We start from the raw sequence: 16,227 nt of genomic DNA, 5'->3' as shown, positions 1-16,227 counted from the left end.
TTTTCATTGAGGTCTAACAGCCTTTTTGAGTTAATTTTGGTATATGGCACAAGCTATAGCTCAAAGTTCTTTTTTTTTTTTCCTACAGCTATTCAACTATCCAGTGCCATTTGTTGAAAGACGATATCCTTTATATTTTATGCAACTGCTTTTGCACTTCTGTCCAAAAATCAACTGTCCATGTATGTGTGGATCTATTTCTGGACTCTCTATCCTACACTATCAGACCAATGGATTTTAACAATTTAATTTTTAAGGTGATTGCCATGTTTTCAGATACATTAAGAAACTACCACTTGTCAAGTTTTGACATAGTATCAAAGAACATACAAACATCTGAAAATATTCATCCCTTTTCAAGCTATAATCTGTGTAATGCCAAATTTTTATATACGCTAACCAAAACATTTAACAAAGTGACTGCAAAGGGAGAGATGAGAATCCAGTTGTCTTATAATAATCCAGGTAACGTTATTTATTAACATATATTGAGTTTGTTACTTTTAAATATTCTAAATAATTTGTGTTCATTTTTCATTTCTAATATGGTAAATATCTATCTTTATATATAAAACCCACATAAACAAAAGTCCTTTGGGAACACAATTTTAAGAATGTAAAGGGGTCCTGGGACAAAGCTTTGAAAACCACTACTCTAGCTACATCAATGCTCTTCAAACTGTTCCATTCAATAGAAATGCCTCTTGACACTTTTCAAGGACTTGGAATGAAGAAATGAAACACGCAGAAAACATTGTTGCACAGGTCCTAGATACATAGTAGACATGTACCCAAAATTTGGTAAATGGGGAAGTAATCAAAAAAGACATGGAATCTCCAATATTCTATTTCAAAAGTGTTAGAACTGCACCCTAAACAGGGTAAATTTGTGTGTAAATTATACTTTATTAACCTGATTCCATCTTTACAGAATACATTAAGAGGTGACAGAAGGGAAGAAGAGAGACAGGAAAGTAAAAAGGGTATTATAGCCAGGCACAGTGGCTCACACCTGTAATCCCAGTACTTTGGGAGGCCGAGGCGGGCGGATCACCTGAGGTCAGGAGTTCAAGACCAGCCTGACCAACATGAAGAAACCCCGCCTCTACTAAAAATACAAAATTAGCCAGGTGCAGTGGTGCATGCCTGTAATCCCAGCTACTCGGGAGGCTGAGGCAGAAGAATCGCTTGAATCCAGGAGGCAGAGGTTGCCATGAGCCAAGATCGCGCCATTGCACTGCAGCCTGGGTAGCAAGAGCTAAACTCCGTCTCAAAAAAAAAAAGATATTACAATGAAGTTATAAAAAATAAGTGTACAGGGAATGCTTCAGTCTTCCAAGCCTTCAAGAATTCATGTCTGGCAGGGCGCGGTGGCTCACGCTTGTAATCCCAGCACTTTGGGAGGCCGAGGCGGGCGGATCACGAGGTCAGGAGATCGAGACCACGGTGAAACCCCGTCTCTACTAAAAATACAAAAAATTAGCCGGGCGTGGTGGCGGGCGCCTGTAGTCCCAGCTACTCGGAGAGGCTGAGGCAGGAGAATGGCGTGAACCCGGGAGGCGGAGCTTGCAGTGAGCCGAGATTGCGCCACTGCACTCCAGCCTGGGCGACAGAGCGAGACTCCGTCTCAAAAAAAAAAAAAAAGAATTCATGTCTATCATGGGCTGAATTGCATTCCCCCTCCCCCCGTAATTCATGTGTTGAAGCCCTAACCTGCATGTATACATCATGTAACTTTATTTGGAGACAGGATCTTTAAAGAGGTAATTAAGTTAAAATGAGGTCCTTAGAGTGGGCCCTAATCCAATATGACTAGCGTCCTTAAAAGAAGAGATTAGGACATAAACGGACAACTACATCAAGACATACAGAGAGAAGACCACATGAAGACACAGAAGACAATCATCTACAAGCCAAGGAGAGAGGCCTCAGAAGAAACCAGGCCTACCAACACCTTCATCTCAAACTTCTAGCCTCCAGAGTTGAGAAAATAAATTTCTCTTAAGCACCCAGTCTGTAGTACTTTGTTACAGCAGCCCCTGCAAACTAAAACAATGTCTAAAACTGAACTACTTATCTCTTTCCATTCCCATTTGAAATAGTCTAAAAATAAATCATTTTTAACTCCTCCTCCTTATATTACCTCCTCAATTACTATGTTCTATTAATTCTACCTCGGTCTATTTCTTCTTTTCCATTCTTTCCATTCCCTCTACCTTAATGTAAACTCCTATATCTCATCTAGCCTACTGCAACAGCATTCTAACACATAGTCTGAATTATTAAGTTTTCCCTTGGGGGGGTCTTACTTCCTATTCACTTTTTAAGAACTCTTTCTGTTCTACCTGTATTATACTAAAAATAAGTGATCTTCATATCCTTATAGGAGACAAGTAAAACCCACTAAAGTAAACCTGGCCTGGAAGAAACGGGAAGTAGGCGTCTGGAAGTGGACAGCCCAGCAATAATCACTCACAAGACTTCAGTCTAAAAAGTATTCTAATTGAGCAATGTAGCAGATCCCTTTTGGACTGTCTTACCAGCTCAAGAACGGACACAGCCAGTCATGATTCTTATTCTTACATTACCTTTCCCACCACCACCCAGCTACCTGGATTAAAAGGACAGGCAACTGACCCAAGATGAGCCAGTGAGATTCTAACTTCCAGAAATTTGAATTTAAGACAAACAAAAACTTGTCTTAACCAGGAAAGAGATAGACTCAGTAACCCTGGGGGATTGGTTTCAGGAACTCCACAGGTGCCAAAATCCGCAGATGCTCAAGTCCCTTATGTAAAACAGCATAGTATTTCCAAGTAACCTATGCACGTCCTTCCATATACAGGAGTCCCCTGAACAAGAGTTAGGGGCACCGACCTCCTGCACAATCAAAAATCCACATACAGCCAGGCGTGGTGGCTCACGCCTATAATCCCAGCACTTCGGGAGGCTGAGGCAGACAGATCACCTGAGGTCAGGAGTTCAAGCCAATATGATGAAACCCCATCTCTACTAAAAATACAAAATTAGCCAGGCACGGTGGTGCATGCCTGTAATCCCAGCTACTCGGGAGGCTGAGGCAGGAGAATCGCTTGAACCTGGGAGGTGGAGGTTGCAATGAGCTGAGATCGTGCCACTGTACTCTAGCCTGGGCAAAAAGAGCAAAACTCTGTCTCAAAAAACACAAAAACAAAAACAAAACAAAACAAAAAAAAATACACACATACAACTTTTGACTCCCCAAAAACTACTAATGGCCTACTGGTGACCAGAAGCCTTACCATAACAATACAACATAAACAGTAGATTAATAAATATTTTGTATTTTTTTTTTTTTTGAGACGGAGTCTTGCTCTGTTGCCCAGGCTGGAGTACAGTGGCACGATCTCGGCTCACTGCAAGCTCCGCCTCCCATGTTCACACCATTCTCCTGTCTCAGCCTCCCAAGTGGCTGGGATTACAGGCACCTGCCACCACATCCAGCTAATTTTTTGTGTTTTTAGTAGAGACAGGGTTTCGCCATGTTGTCCAGGCTGGTCTCGAACTCCTGACCTCAGGTGATCTGCCTGCCATTGCCTCCCAAAGTGCTGGGATTACAGGCGTGAGACACCGCACCCAGCCTTTGTATTACATTATACTAGGTATTATGAGTACTCTAGAGATAATTTAAAGTACAGATCTGTGCACACCACAGTTTGAACTGCATAGGTCCACTTATACGTGGATTTTTTTCTTCAATAAATATATTGGAAAATTTTTTGGAAATTCACAATTTAAAAAAAACAAATGAACTGTGCAGCCTAGAAACAGCAAAAAAAATAAAATTGTGCCATGAATGCATAAACTGTATTATATGTATCGCATACTGTATTATATGCTGTATTCTTACAATACGTATTGTAATATTATATACTGCATTCTATATTATATACTTTATTTTTACAGTGAAGCTAGAGAAAAAAATTAAGAAAATCAGAAAGAAAATACATTTACAGCACTGTACCATATTTATTGATACCTGTCTGTTTACAAGATAAATCATTCCGAAATGGCCAGCAACCACAGCTACAAACCTCAATCTATGGCACATACCAAGCAATTCGACTTTTTCCTCATAATGTCATGCCTTTTTTCAGCTTCCTGGAGCACTTCCAGCATCACTTAGTGGCACCTCATATGGATCCCATCATGTTATTCAAAGTTTAGGGTACTGCACTAAATGCAATGAAAAATACAAGAGAATCCAGAGAGATACTTTTTACCATATACAATTTACTGGAGAGATGAAATGCTCATGCAGAGATGATTAGCTTCATAAGGCGTTTTAAGTGGATAGGATACTCGCAACACTTGAGCTCACAACAGCAACAGAAGGTGGCTATGAAATTATTATAGTAGCACAGTATGCACTACGGTTAATTTTATGCAGTTACGATTTAATATTGTATCTTTAAGTTTCTTTACATCTCTCAACTGTGAATGGTGCCATGTACAGTCTCCATTACATGTTTGTGTGTTCAAGTTTTGATAAATTTTAACATTTCATGACAGATTTGTATATATTTTATGATAGTGAGTAAAACAGATTAGTACCTACATATATTTTATGCATTAATAACATAACTTTTTAACTTTTTCACTATTTCTAGACTACACAGTTCATCTGCAAGTTTTTTCAAATTGTTGCAAATCTCCAAAACTTTTTCCAATATATTTATTGAAGAAAAAAATCCATGTGTAAGTGGACCCACGTAGTTCAAACCCATGTTGTTCAAGAGTCAACTGTACTTTAAATTATCTCTAGATTACTTAGAATAATTATAAATATTATGTAGTCGTCATACTATATTGTTTGGGGAATAATGACAACAAAAAAAGGCTGTACATGTTCAGTACAAATGTAATCATCTATTTTTTTCCAAGTATTTTCCATCTGACATTGGATGAATCTGCAGATGCGAAACCCACAGATACAGAAAGCTGGCTGCATATCAAGACAACTTATGTCTCACCTCAGCTCAAAACCCTCCCATAGCTCCCTATCTCACTATAAAAGTCAACGAAGTCCTACATGCTCTCTCCCCATTGGCTCCATATCTTTCTGACCTCATATTATACTTAACTCTTCTCCAACTCTTTTACTCCATTACAGCTACACTGCTCTCCTGGTTATTTCTCGAACACTCTAGGCATGCTCCCATCTTAGACACTTCACATAGGTATATTCCCTCTGCCTGGAATGCTCTACCCAGAGTATCTGCATGGCTAACTCCTTCTCCTTTGCTCCTTCTCAGTGAGGCCTTCCTTTACTGCTATATTTAAAACTGCAACCCCTAGTGAGCCAAGATCGTGCCACTGCACTCCAGCCTGGGTGACAGAGCAAGACTCTGTCTCAAAAAAAAAAAAAAAACAAAAAAAACAAACAAAAAAAAAAACAGCAACCCGTGCCGTCATATCATGGCACTTCTTATTCCCTCCCAATTCACTGTTCTCCACAGCATTTATAACCTTCTAGTTATGCCATATAATTTATTACATGTTTATTTTGTCTTAAGCTAATAACTATAATGTAAGCTCTATGAAAGAAAGGATTTCTCTATATTGTTCCTTGCCTAGCCCAAATGCATAAAATAGTGCCTGGCTCATAACAGGTCCTCAATAAACATTAAACGAATAAATGAATGTACGCTTGGTCACAAGCGTGCCAAAACAGTGAAAGGTAATGTGTGGTAAGAAACATGCAGCAGACATCTCTGGAAACAAAGAAGACCGTGTGGTTCTAGAAAGAGAGGAACTAGCTGTCTGATTCTGACAACTTTCTATCCTTTTAACTCATTTCTTCCAAATTTAAGTTACCTCAAATTTTTGCCATACTGATATAGAACATGATCAACCATACTACTCTTTAGCTTCACACTTTTCGAATGAATTTGTTCCATAAAGCATAAAGAACAACCGCTTTGGTATTCTGTAATAAAATTACTAAGACTTTGTATTATGCTGTGCTAATACAAGCAGTAATTTAACAAAATGGAAAAGAAAAAAAAAACCCTCAGCTTTATATCACTGAGCCAAAATGTGGGCATTCTATGACAAAACGTTTAATATTATCTTTGAGAACTGCACATCAACACTTGCAACATCTATTCCAATATTGTAGTGCTTTTCCTTAAAAAAAAAAAAAAAAAAGTATAACCTTGACTAAAGGATAGGTTTTTCCTTGAAACTGAGAAATCTCAGTGCATTGCAGGATCAGACTCCTAACCCATAAAATGAGGAGGGCAAATGTCTAAGGTCTCCTAGAGCTCTGAAGTTTAAAAATGTGAGGATGGATAGCAGTTGACATAACACATCTGCACTCATACAAATAACATTTACACAGTAAGAATGATTTATCCATCCCTGTATTTATGAGAATGGACTATAAACCTGTTGATTTTACAAAAATTAATTTAATACTGAAGACACTTTAGAGATCTTTAAAAGCTAGCAAACAATTAGTATGAAAGGGCCATGTCGGAACTGAGTATTACTACAAATGCGTAACATTCTGAGCATTAGACTATCATATATGGTACCATCAGAAGCAAGCAACGTGCTATTTTTAAAAGGAAGAGTTACACACTATATGCATGGTAGATGTTTTTGTAACATTCTTAATCTCTTTGCTCAGAATATTAAAATATATTTTTAAAGGACAGAGAACCAGCCAGGAGCGGTAGCTCACACTCGTAATCCCAGCATTTTGGGAGGTTGAGGCAGACAGATCACCTGAGGTCAGGAGTTCGAGACCAGTCTGGCCAACACGGCGAAATCCCGTCTCTACTAAAAATACAAAAATTAGCAGAGCAAGGTGGCGCGCTCCTGTAATCCCAGCTACTCAGGAGGCTGAGATAGGAGAATCGCTTGAACCCAGGAGGTGGAGGTTGCAGTGAGCGGAGATCAGGCCACTGCACTCCAGCCTGGGCGACAGGGCAAGACTCCGTCTCGGAAAAAAAATAAAATAAAATAAAATAAATAAATAAATAAAAAACAGAACCACAACAGTATTAGTGTTTTCAAAAGTAGGTGATACTGATTTTTTTTAAATTTAGTTTTATGTTTGGCCATATTTTGAATATCTCCTACCAAAAAATTTCTAATCAGATTTAAAAAACCTAAGTTGCATTTTTTAAAGAAATAATCTGTAATAACTGATTTCACAAATAGAAATTTTTTATTAGTTTTTTGGCATCTTTGCTCTATCATTTTTAATCCTCTATAACCCTCCCTTTTCCTTTAAGTGTTATTTCAACTTAAATTTAATTGTAAAAATGTCAGAAGACTTCCAAACTGGAATTTTGCAAAAGCAGGCATGAGAATACAGCACTAAAATTCACTTGCATTTCATGACTAATAATTTCATAAAACAAAATAAAGCAAAATAAAGTTCCCACCAAATTATATAAATGATTCATCCTATAGAGGGAGTGACAAAAATAAATTTCAACATTGGACTTTTAGTATACACTCATAAATAAGTATCTAATTTAAGTGCAGAGTCTGACAGACATGAGCTTGAATCTTGCTTCTGCCATTTACTACCTGTATTATCTTGGACAAGTTACTTAATCATACTAACCATCAGTTTCCTCATCTGTAAAATGAAAATGCCGACTACCTAACGATGTTGAGAGAATTAAATGAAATGTATATAAAGTGTTTACTAAAGCACATACTACACGTTGAGTCTTCAGCACATGTTATTGAACACAGGGAACAGTGTTCAATAAATAAATGTTATGTATACTTTTCCTGATTATAATTTTACAAGAGAAAAAATATATTTAAGCACTAGAAGTACAATGGAAATATTTCATGATTCCATACGTGCTTCAAGCGCAATTCCTGAATTACCATAGATTACTGTCACACCATAAAAGTATGCAAGTAGCAATGCCCGGGCCAAAAGAATAAGAATTGAATATAATACGTCCATACTTATCCTGTGATAAATACATGCCTTACTAGATTTACTCATTAAAACCTGAATCTAAAAGGATGTGAAACCTACGTAGATGGAAATTTACACGCAAGGACTACCTGTCAAAAAGACATAGTTCCCAACCTTCAGCAGTTTCGCTTTACGATTTTTTCCAAAGGCGTCTCCAGTGGCGATTAGCTACACTCAGTGTATATAATAAACACACTGTGGCATAATGAAAGGGAAATTATTTGCAATCAGAATGCCTAGGTTCAAATCTGTCTCTTACTACCCGTGTAAAGCTTCGACAAGCTATTAAAATAACGAAGCCTACATTTCCACATTTATAAAAGATAATACCTACCTATTGCACAGGCTTTTTACGAAGATGAAACGCGAATGTACAACAAGTGCCACGTTACAGTTGAGGTTTTTATAAAAGGCAAGACTTAAAAAAAAAATAAGTCGTTATCAACTCATTACATAGATAATATCAAACTTTTTTCACTCATTATTGCACTCCATAACGGCGTTTGATAATTCATTTTCATTTAAAATCGCCAAAATCGCAACCCATAAGATTGAAAGACGCTTATACCCCCATAAATATACCTAAAGTGGAAAAGCATTTGCACCGATAACCGGAACATTAAAAAAGGCAAAATTTAGTAATTTCCTCTATAAACTCACCACTCATTTAAAAACACAGCTGGTTAAAAATAATCTACTACCTTCAAGTGGGTAAGAAAATGCGCTTGAAGAGACATAAGGTGTGGACGTTTATATCTTAAGTATTCATTTCACAAGGGTCAGTTTGTTCAATGTAACCGTATCCAAAACACACGCAAACGCAAAACAAAACAAACAGAACCCTGCTTATAGATGTCAAGGATTTAAAACCAAATGGATCGCAACAAAAGAGCCCCTCCGTTTAGGAAACAGATTCTCGAGCGGCAGGCAAGCCGAGGACCGGGCTTTTCAATAGGGGTCAGCTCATTCTATTCGGCCGTCACCTGGCGGGGTATTTTTCGCGAAGTTTCAAAGTCAACAAAGAAGTTCTGTGGCGAGGGGGTAGGGCCTGGCAAGCAATAGGCAGAAGGACGTAAAGAAAGACAAAACCCAGTGGGGGAAGGGTGCGGAAAACGCCCCCGGACGACAGTGGCAGCGACAGCGGCCCCCTCTTCTGGGCCAGCGCGCGACGGCGGGGAGGGAGGCCACGCCGGCCAGGAGCAGCCCCGAGGCCCCGGTCCCGACCCCGGGCCCTGCCCGGCAGGGTCCCCGCCCCCCTCGGCGGCGCGGGCGGGAAACGGCGGGGGGCGCGCAAAGGGTCACCTTCTGCTCCCCGGCCCAGAGGCCCAGCGGCTGGGCAAACGGCCCAGGGGCCCGCCCCGCCGCGATCCAGCAGCCCACCTCGAGCGCCGCGGACCTGGCCGGGGCACGAACCCGGGCGCCGACGCAAGGGCTCGGGCGCCGCGCGTCGCCGACTTACCTTCCTCCGCGGTGTCCATCTTGTCTGGGGGGGCGGCGGTGACGCAGCCACGAGGCTCCCGCGGCCAGGCGGGGAAAGAGGGAGGGGAGGAGGAGGAGGGAGCCGGGCCCGGGCAGGTGCGTACGCTCAGGTGCGAGAGAGGAAGCGAGAGGAAGGAGAGGGGAGAGGGAGAGGGAGAGAGGCTGACAGAAAGCGAGCGACAAGGGAGGGGGAGGGGCGGGAACACCTAGGGGCGAGGCCTGGGCGGGGCGCCGAGGCGGAAGGGGCGGGAGCTCCCCAACGACCGGTGGCGTCACTTCCGGCGGCGGCGGCGCGCACGCTCGGTCGGCGGCTAAGGAGTGGAGGCCTGTTCTTTTGGGGCGCGGCGAATCCCCGCGTGCGCCGGGCTACCTGGGGTAGTCGCCGAGACTGCGCCGGACAGCGAGGCCGAATCCTAATGGGAGCTGAGCTTTGATGGCGGGTTGTGGAGGGACAAAGAAGGCGCAAAGCGGTGGGCACTAAATGCCCACAAGAGAAAGCAGGAAAGATCCAAAATTGACACCCTAACATCACAATTAAAAGAACTAGAAAAGCAAGAGCAAACACATTCAAAAGCTAGCAGAAGGCAAGAAATAACTAAAATCAGAGCAGAACTGAAGGAAATAGAGACACAAAAAACCCTTCAAAAAATTGGAGGAGGCTGCGAGAAGCTAGCGCCAGCCCCAGCCGACGCGCGGGGCTCTTCGGAAGGCCGGGAGGTGCCTGTGACAATGCGAGTCTGTGCCCCACGCTCCCGCACCGAGGAGCCGAGGATGCCGAGGCCGAATGGCTAGAGTGGGCCCAGGCATCAGCATTTCTGTTTGGCACCCGGGCAGTTGTGCTGCACGTTTTGAAGAACTACTAAAGCCTGCCTGTGATGAAAAAGGCAAAAGCTGACTTCACCAAAATTATTCCCAGGGAGGCTTCTGCATTTGGCTGGAAGGACTATTTGAGTAAACCGCTGAGGCTGGGGGTTGAAACATAATCCTCCTCTAAGGGAGATCGGTTCCGATACCCCGAGTTAGGGACGCTTGCCTGGGCAGAGCTAAGGGAAGAATGATCAAAAGCCAAGCTCTGTCCCGGTCAGCACGTCACCCTCCCTCACTGTAATCCTTGACTGTTTCTCTAAATGAAGAATTATTTAGAGAATATAAATTAGAAGGGCCGCCACGTCAGAATTGCCTGAGTGGGAGCAGTCTTTCCAGCCTCGAAAAATGTTTAAACAATATGCAGATGACCTAGGACAAATAAAGAATGCTAGCAACCGCTGTTATGTGTGAGTGGTGCAATTGGGAGGGCCCCTCCCCCATTCTTCATCAAACAGAGTAAGGTTTAGAATAAAAATAATGAAATACAGTCTTTCAAAAAGAGCAGCGCTCGACTAATGTTACTGATGTCACTCATGTTACTCAAGGCATGAAAGAACTCAAACTACATAATAATACCCACTGATTTCAAGGGCTGGCCCTGAGAATTAAGCAGACAGCCATTCTTTAAATTTGTTTTTTGTTGTTGTTTGCTTATGATTTTTTCTTTTTTCTTTTTTTTTTTTTTTTTTTTTTTGAGAAGGGGTCTCGCACTGTCACCCAGGCAGGAATGCAGTGGCGTGATAATGGCTCACTGCAATCTCACTATGTTGACCAGTATGATTTTCAACTCCTGTCTTTAGGTGATCCTCACGCTTCGGCCTCACGAAGTGCTGGGGTTGCAGACATGTGCCACTATGCCCTGCCTAAATGTGTTTATATATACCACCTCCAAAGAAACAATTTGAAGACGCTCTTTCCCCAGCCCCTCTCCTTCTGATCCAACTCCAAGAGCTCACCCTCCCTGTAAGACCTGTAGCAGAGCACGTGTTGGCCTGCTCATACTAGGGGCAAAGATCAGGACGATCAGATGTTATATGGCATAAGGGCGAAGGATTCTGAAAGAAAGACTGAGACTTGCTGGAGGAAGTACTAGTAGTGCCAAGGGCAGGTATGTGACCCTCGGAGCTGCAGAGGCAGGTTAGGATGAAGGGTGTGTGTGTGTATGGGGGGCGTGGAGGAAGCCTTCCTTTTGTCTTTAGGTGCCTTCCCTTGTGAGGTTCAAAGGAAAGTTAACCTTTTAACCAGTTTTCCCTTCTGCATAGTAATTCCTTCTGGAATTGCCCTAACCTTTTCGCATTCAGACTTTAGGCGTTAAATATAAGAGTAACAAACCAACATTTGTTGAGTCCCCACTGTGAGTCAGGCACTAGTTCTCACAACAGCCCTTTCAATACATGAATCATTCACACCTCTCTTGGTTGCCATTGACAGGAACTCAACTGTTAGGCAGAAGGGAGGAATGTACTGTTGATATGGACAGACTCCAAGAAGGGGAGGGACTGCTGGGACTACTAGAACGAGAATGCCTCTCTGCCCCCATGCCTCAGCTCTACCACTCTGTCTGCACATTGGCTTCATGCTGTTGAACCAGCTTCCTCCATATGGAAACAAGGCCACTGACAGCTCCCAACATTTCATCTTCTGCCTCATCATCAGACAGGCGAGGTAAGGATGATGATCTCTAGTCCCAAGTTAAAAATTCTCAGGGAAGGCCAGTTCATTGGTCCAGCTAGTTGCCTGTCCCTGAATCAAATGATTGTGCCAAAGATCTAGGATCTTTACGAACAGGGACATTGTCATGTTCTTGTAACTGCCATTTCAGGTAAGAACAATGGACACTACCTTGTGGAAGTAGAGAAAGACCATTTCCCACAAGAAGGGGGAGGACCAAACAATAGATATGCATTACAATTAGAATTCTCATTGTCCAATCAAGAAAAATACTTTTTTTTTTTTTTCGAAACATTGTTACCCAGGCTGGAGTGCAGTGGCATGATCTTAGTCCATTGCAACAGTCCACTACCCTGGCTTAAGTGATCCTCCCACCTCAGCCTCCCGAGTATCAAGTAGCTGGGACTACAGGCATATGACGTCCGCTAATTTTTGTGGTTTTTTTGTTTGTTTGTTTTTGGTATAGATGGGGTTTCACCATGTTGCCCAGGCTGGTCTTGAACTCCTAGGCTCAAGCAATCCGCCCACTGTGGCCACCCAAAGTGCTGGGATTACAGGTGTGAGCCGCTGTGCCTGGCCAAGAAAGATACTTTATTAAAGACATAGTATACCCATGATTCCGGCCTGTGTGTGTGTGTGTGTGTGTGTGTGTGTGTGTGTGTTTACTGTGCTGCGAGAATCCTATAGCAATGCTGGCTTTCCATACCCCAATAAGCAATGAGTAAGAGGGGAAGTGTAGGGGGACACAGTGTAACTGTAACAAACTAATAATGACAACTAACCAAACTCCTTATTATGTCCAGTGAACATCCATAGCAATCCTGTGAAGTAAATATTACACACATTTTTTTTTTGAGACAGAGTCTTGCTGTGTTGCCCAGGCTGGAGTGCAGTGGCGTGATCTCAGCTCACTGCAACCTCTGCCTCCTGGGTTCTAGCAATTCTCTGCCTCAGCCTCCTGAGTAGCTGGGATTACAGGTGCCCACCACCATGCTTGGCTAATTTTTGTATTTTTAGTAGAGATGGGGTTTCACCATCTTGGCCAGGCTGGTCTTGAACTCCTAACCTCGTGATCCACCCGCCTCGGCCTCCCAAAGTGCTGGGGTTACAGGCACGAGCCACTGCGCCCAGCCCAATTTTTAAAAAAATATATTCTTGGGACAGTTGAAATTGAAAAATTGAAACTTATATAGATTCTGTGAATGGTTTTGTAGCAATGTTAACTTCTCGATTTGAAAGATCCTTGTTTGGGGAAATACCCACTATAGCATTTAGGGGTAATGTGGACTCGGGTCTGAAGCTTGTTCCCAAATGGTTCAGAAAAAGACTAATTGTGTGTGGGGTCAGGGCAGAGATAACATTGGCGAATCTGGGTGATGACAATGTGGAGATTGTCTTGCACTCTACTTGCAACTTTTCTGTGAGTTTGAAATCATTCTAAAATCATTTTTTAATTAAAATTACTAGGTACTGACAGAACTCTAAAGCAATAGTTATCAAATTTGAGGGTGTCTCTATCATTGGCACCTTTAACAATCTGATAAAATCTATGGATTTTGTTCCCAGAAAAAATTGGTTAAACACAAAACATTTCATGCAATTTCAGGGGGATATATAGGTGCCTTGAACTCCATGCATGAATCCTAGGTTAAAAGAATCTCTCATTTAAAGTATTGAGAAAAGTGGTGATGTTCGTTTCCCTTTCTAAGACTATGGCAGACTGGGTTTTTTAGACCAACAATTGGAAATTCTATATAAAATATAGAAAACAGATTCCTAAAAGCACTGAATGCCTGACAAAAATAGTAAGGTAACTACCAGGCCAAAATTTTTTTTTTTTTTTTTTTGAGACAGAGTCTCTCTCACTCTGCTCCAAGGCTGGAGTGGTGTGATCTCTGCTCACTGCAGCTTCTGCCTTCTGGGTTCGAACAATTCTCCCGCCTCGGCCTCCTGAGTGGCTGGGATTACAGGCATGTGCCACCACTCCTGACTAATTTTTGAATTTTTGTGGAGACAGGGTTTCACCATGTTGGCCAGGCTGGTCTCAAACTCCTGACCTCCAGTGATCCGTCCGCCTCGGCCTCCCAAAGTGCTGGATTACAGGCATGAGCCACCATGCCTGGCCAACCAGGCCAAAATCTAAGGACAAGAGAGAATACCAAAAAGTAAATGAAACATGAAGGCTGCTTTTGTTTTGCTGAACCAGGCAAACTTGAACTTCTATTTGACAGTTTCTAGCAGCAAAAAGGATGACTGTCAAAGCCCAGAGCCTGCCCAAGGTAAGGCATCTGTTAAGAGACCTTCCACCAGGAGCCTCGCCCAAGACCCACACAGCTGCTCTCTCAGGGGAATGGTGAACCAAGTAAATCTGACTTCTCCTGGAGACTTCTAGGAAACTTATCTGAGCCTTATTTTTTAAACATTCCAGAAAATTTATACCCATGAATCCGCCCTGGCATAGACTGTACCCCAAATTCATACCCTAGTGATCAAATAATCTTAAGCAGTGAGTTTAGTTTGAAGTAATCTTGGACTGCTGGGACCCCCTAAGCACCTGGCAAAAGCAAACACAAATTCTCTGTGGAAGAATGTACCTATGTGCTACTCATTGTCCCTAGAAATTTATTTGTGGAGATTCTTTGATATGTGTGTGTGTGTGTGTGTGATAACACACATGTAGTATAAGAACTAACACACAACAGATAGCAGAAACCATCCACAAAGACCTCAGGTGTGGAAGTTAGCAAACAACAGATTATAAAGCTACTACACTATGACTGTTTTAAAAAGAGTAATGAAACAATTTTATTTTAAAATCTCAATTTTTAAACTGGAATTACATCTTTTGCCACCATTTAAACATAAAATATAAAATTGTATTCATCAAAAAATGAGGATATGCAATGCATAATTTTTTAGGTTGCATGCAAGCAAAATCTTCAGAGAACCCTGCACTTTTCCATGGGCGAGGGCACAGCTGTCCTTAGGCATGCGAGAGTCTGTGGCCTGTGGCTTCCCAATGGCAGAGGCCCCATTTCATGTACGGATGTATCCCTGAGGCTAACACAGGGCTTCACACATAGTAGGATGCCACTAAATTTTGGCTGAATGAGTAATGTATGATTTTCCAGGAGATACTTTATGTCACTGAAATAGCAACGTGTGTGAATGCTTTTCTTAGGAAAAGACAAATTCATACCATAGCTGAAAAATCAATCCAGTAACAACCATACATTAGGGTTAGTGTGTCTATGCTCTTACGTCGGGATTTCTCGGTTATAATGAATTCATTTTCAGTACTTCATGCAGATATGCTCAACAGTGATATACACCAAGTTAAATCAAATAATCAAAATAGAGCACCATGTGTTTCTTATACAATATTCACATAAAAATTACTTACAGTTTAACCCAGATTGTCACTAAAATGAAGGCCTTGAAGACCAGTTGTTCTTTTCTCCAAACTTTTGTTATAAACATTTTGAAATATTCAGAAAAGTTAAAGGATTAATATAATAAACACCTGCATGCCCAAGCTAGATTCAACAATTGTTAATATTTAGCCATATTTATTTTAATGATATCGTTCCTTTCTGTATAATTTGGTATATATATATTTCCAAATATAATATAATATATTATATAATATATTATATATAATATATTATATAATATATTATATATAATATATTATATATAATATATTATATAATATATATTATATAATATATTTTATATAATATATTATATAATATATTATATAATATATTTTATATAATATATTATATAAAATATATTATATAATATATTATATATTACATATAACATATATGTTATATGTTATATATAATATATAATATATTATATATTACATATAACATATATGTTATATGTTATATGTAATATATAATATATTATATATTTTATATGTTATATATAATATATAATATATTATATATTATATATGTTATATATAATATATTATATATTATATATGTTATATTATATATTATATATTATATATTATATGTAATATATAATCATATATAATATGTAATATATAATCATATATTATATATTATATGTAATATATAATCATATATTATATCTGCTATTTTATATAATATATAATTATGTTATATATGTTATTTTATATGATATATATAATTATATTATATATGTTATTTTATATATAACATATAACATATAACATATAA

The 16,227-nt window shown here is 40.4% G+C and overlaps 1 protein-coding gene and 1 long non-coding RNA gene across 2 annotated transcripts in view; one reads left to right on the top strand and one right to left on the bottom strand.

Moving 5' to 3' along the window:
- MARCHF6 (membrane associated ring-CH-type finger 6) overlaps positions 1-9,727 on the bottom strand; it is an 80,983-nt gene extending 71,256 nt beyond the window's left edge. The window contains exon 1 of the mRNA XM_003263161.3: positions 9,453-9,727. Within this exon, the coding sequence (XP_003263209.1) occupies positions 9,453-9,471 (19 nt within the window). The 5' untranslated portion in view covers positions 9,472-9,727. The remainder of the gene's footprint in view (positions 1-9,452) is intronic.
- A 421-nt stretch (positions 9,728-10,148) lies between these two features.
- Positions 10,149-16,227, top strand: part of LOC115835434 — a 28,316-nt gene continuing 22,237 nt past the window's right edge. Inside the window, exons 1-2 of the long non-coding RNA XR_004030399.1 lie at positions 10,149-10,746; positions 11,771-12,004. This is a non-coding gene — a long non-coding RNA (uncharacterized LOC115835434). The remainder of the gene's footprint in view (positions 10,747-11,770; positions 12,005-16,227) is intronic.

This window comes from Nomascus leucogenys, chromosome 6, assembly GCF_006542625.1.
Source record: "Nomascus leucogenys isolate Asia chromosome 6, Asia_NLE_v1, whole genome shotgun sequence".
NCBI lineage: Eukaryota > Metazoa > Chordata > Mammalia > Primates > Hylobatidae > Nomascus > Nomascus leucogenys.
This window is presented reverse-complemented; position numbering and strand designations above follow the sequence as displayed.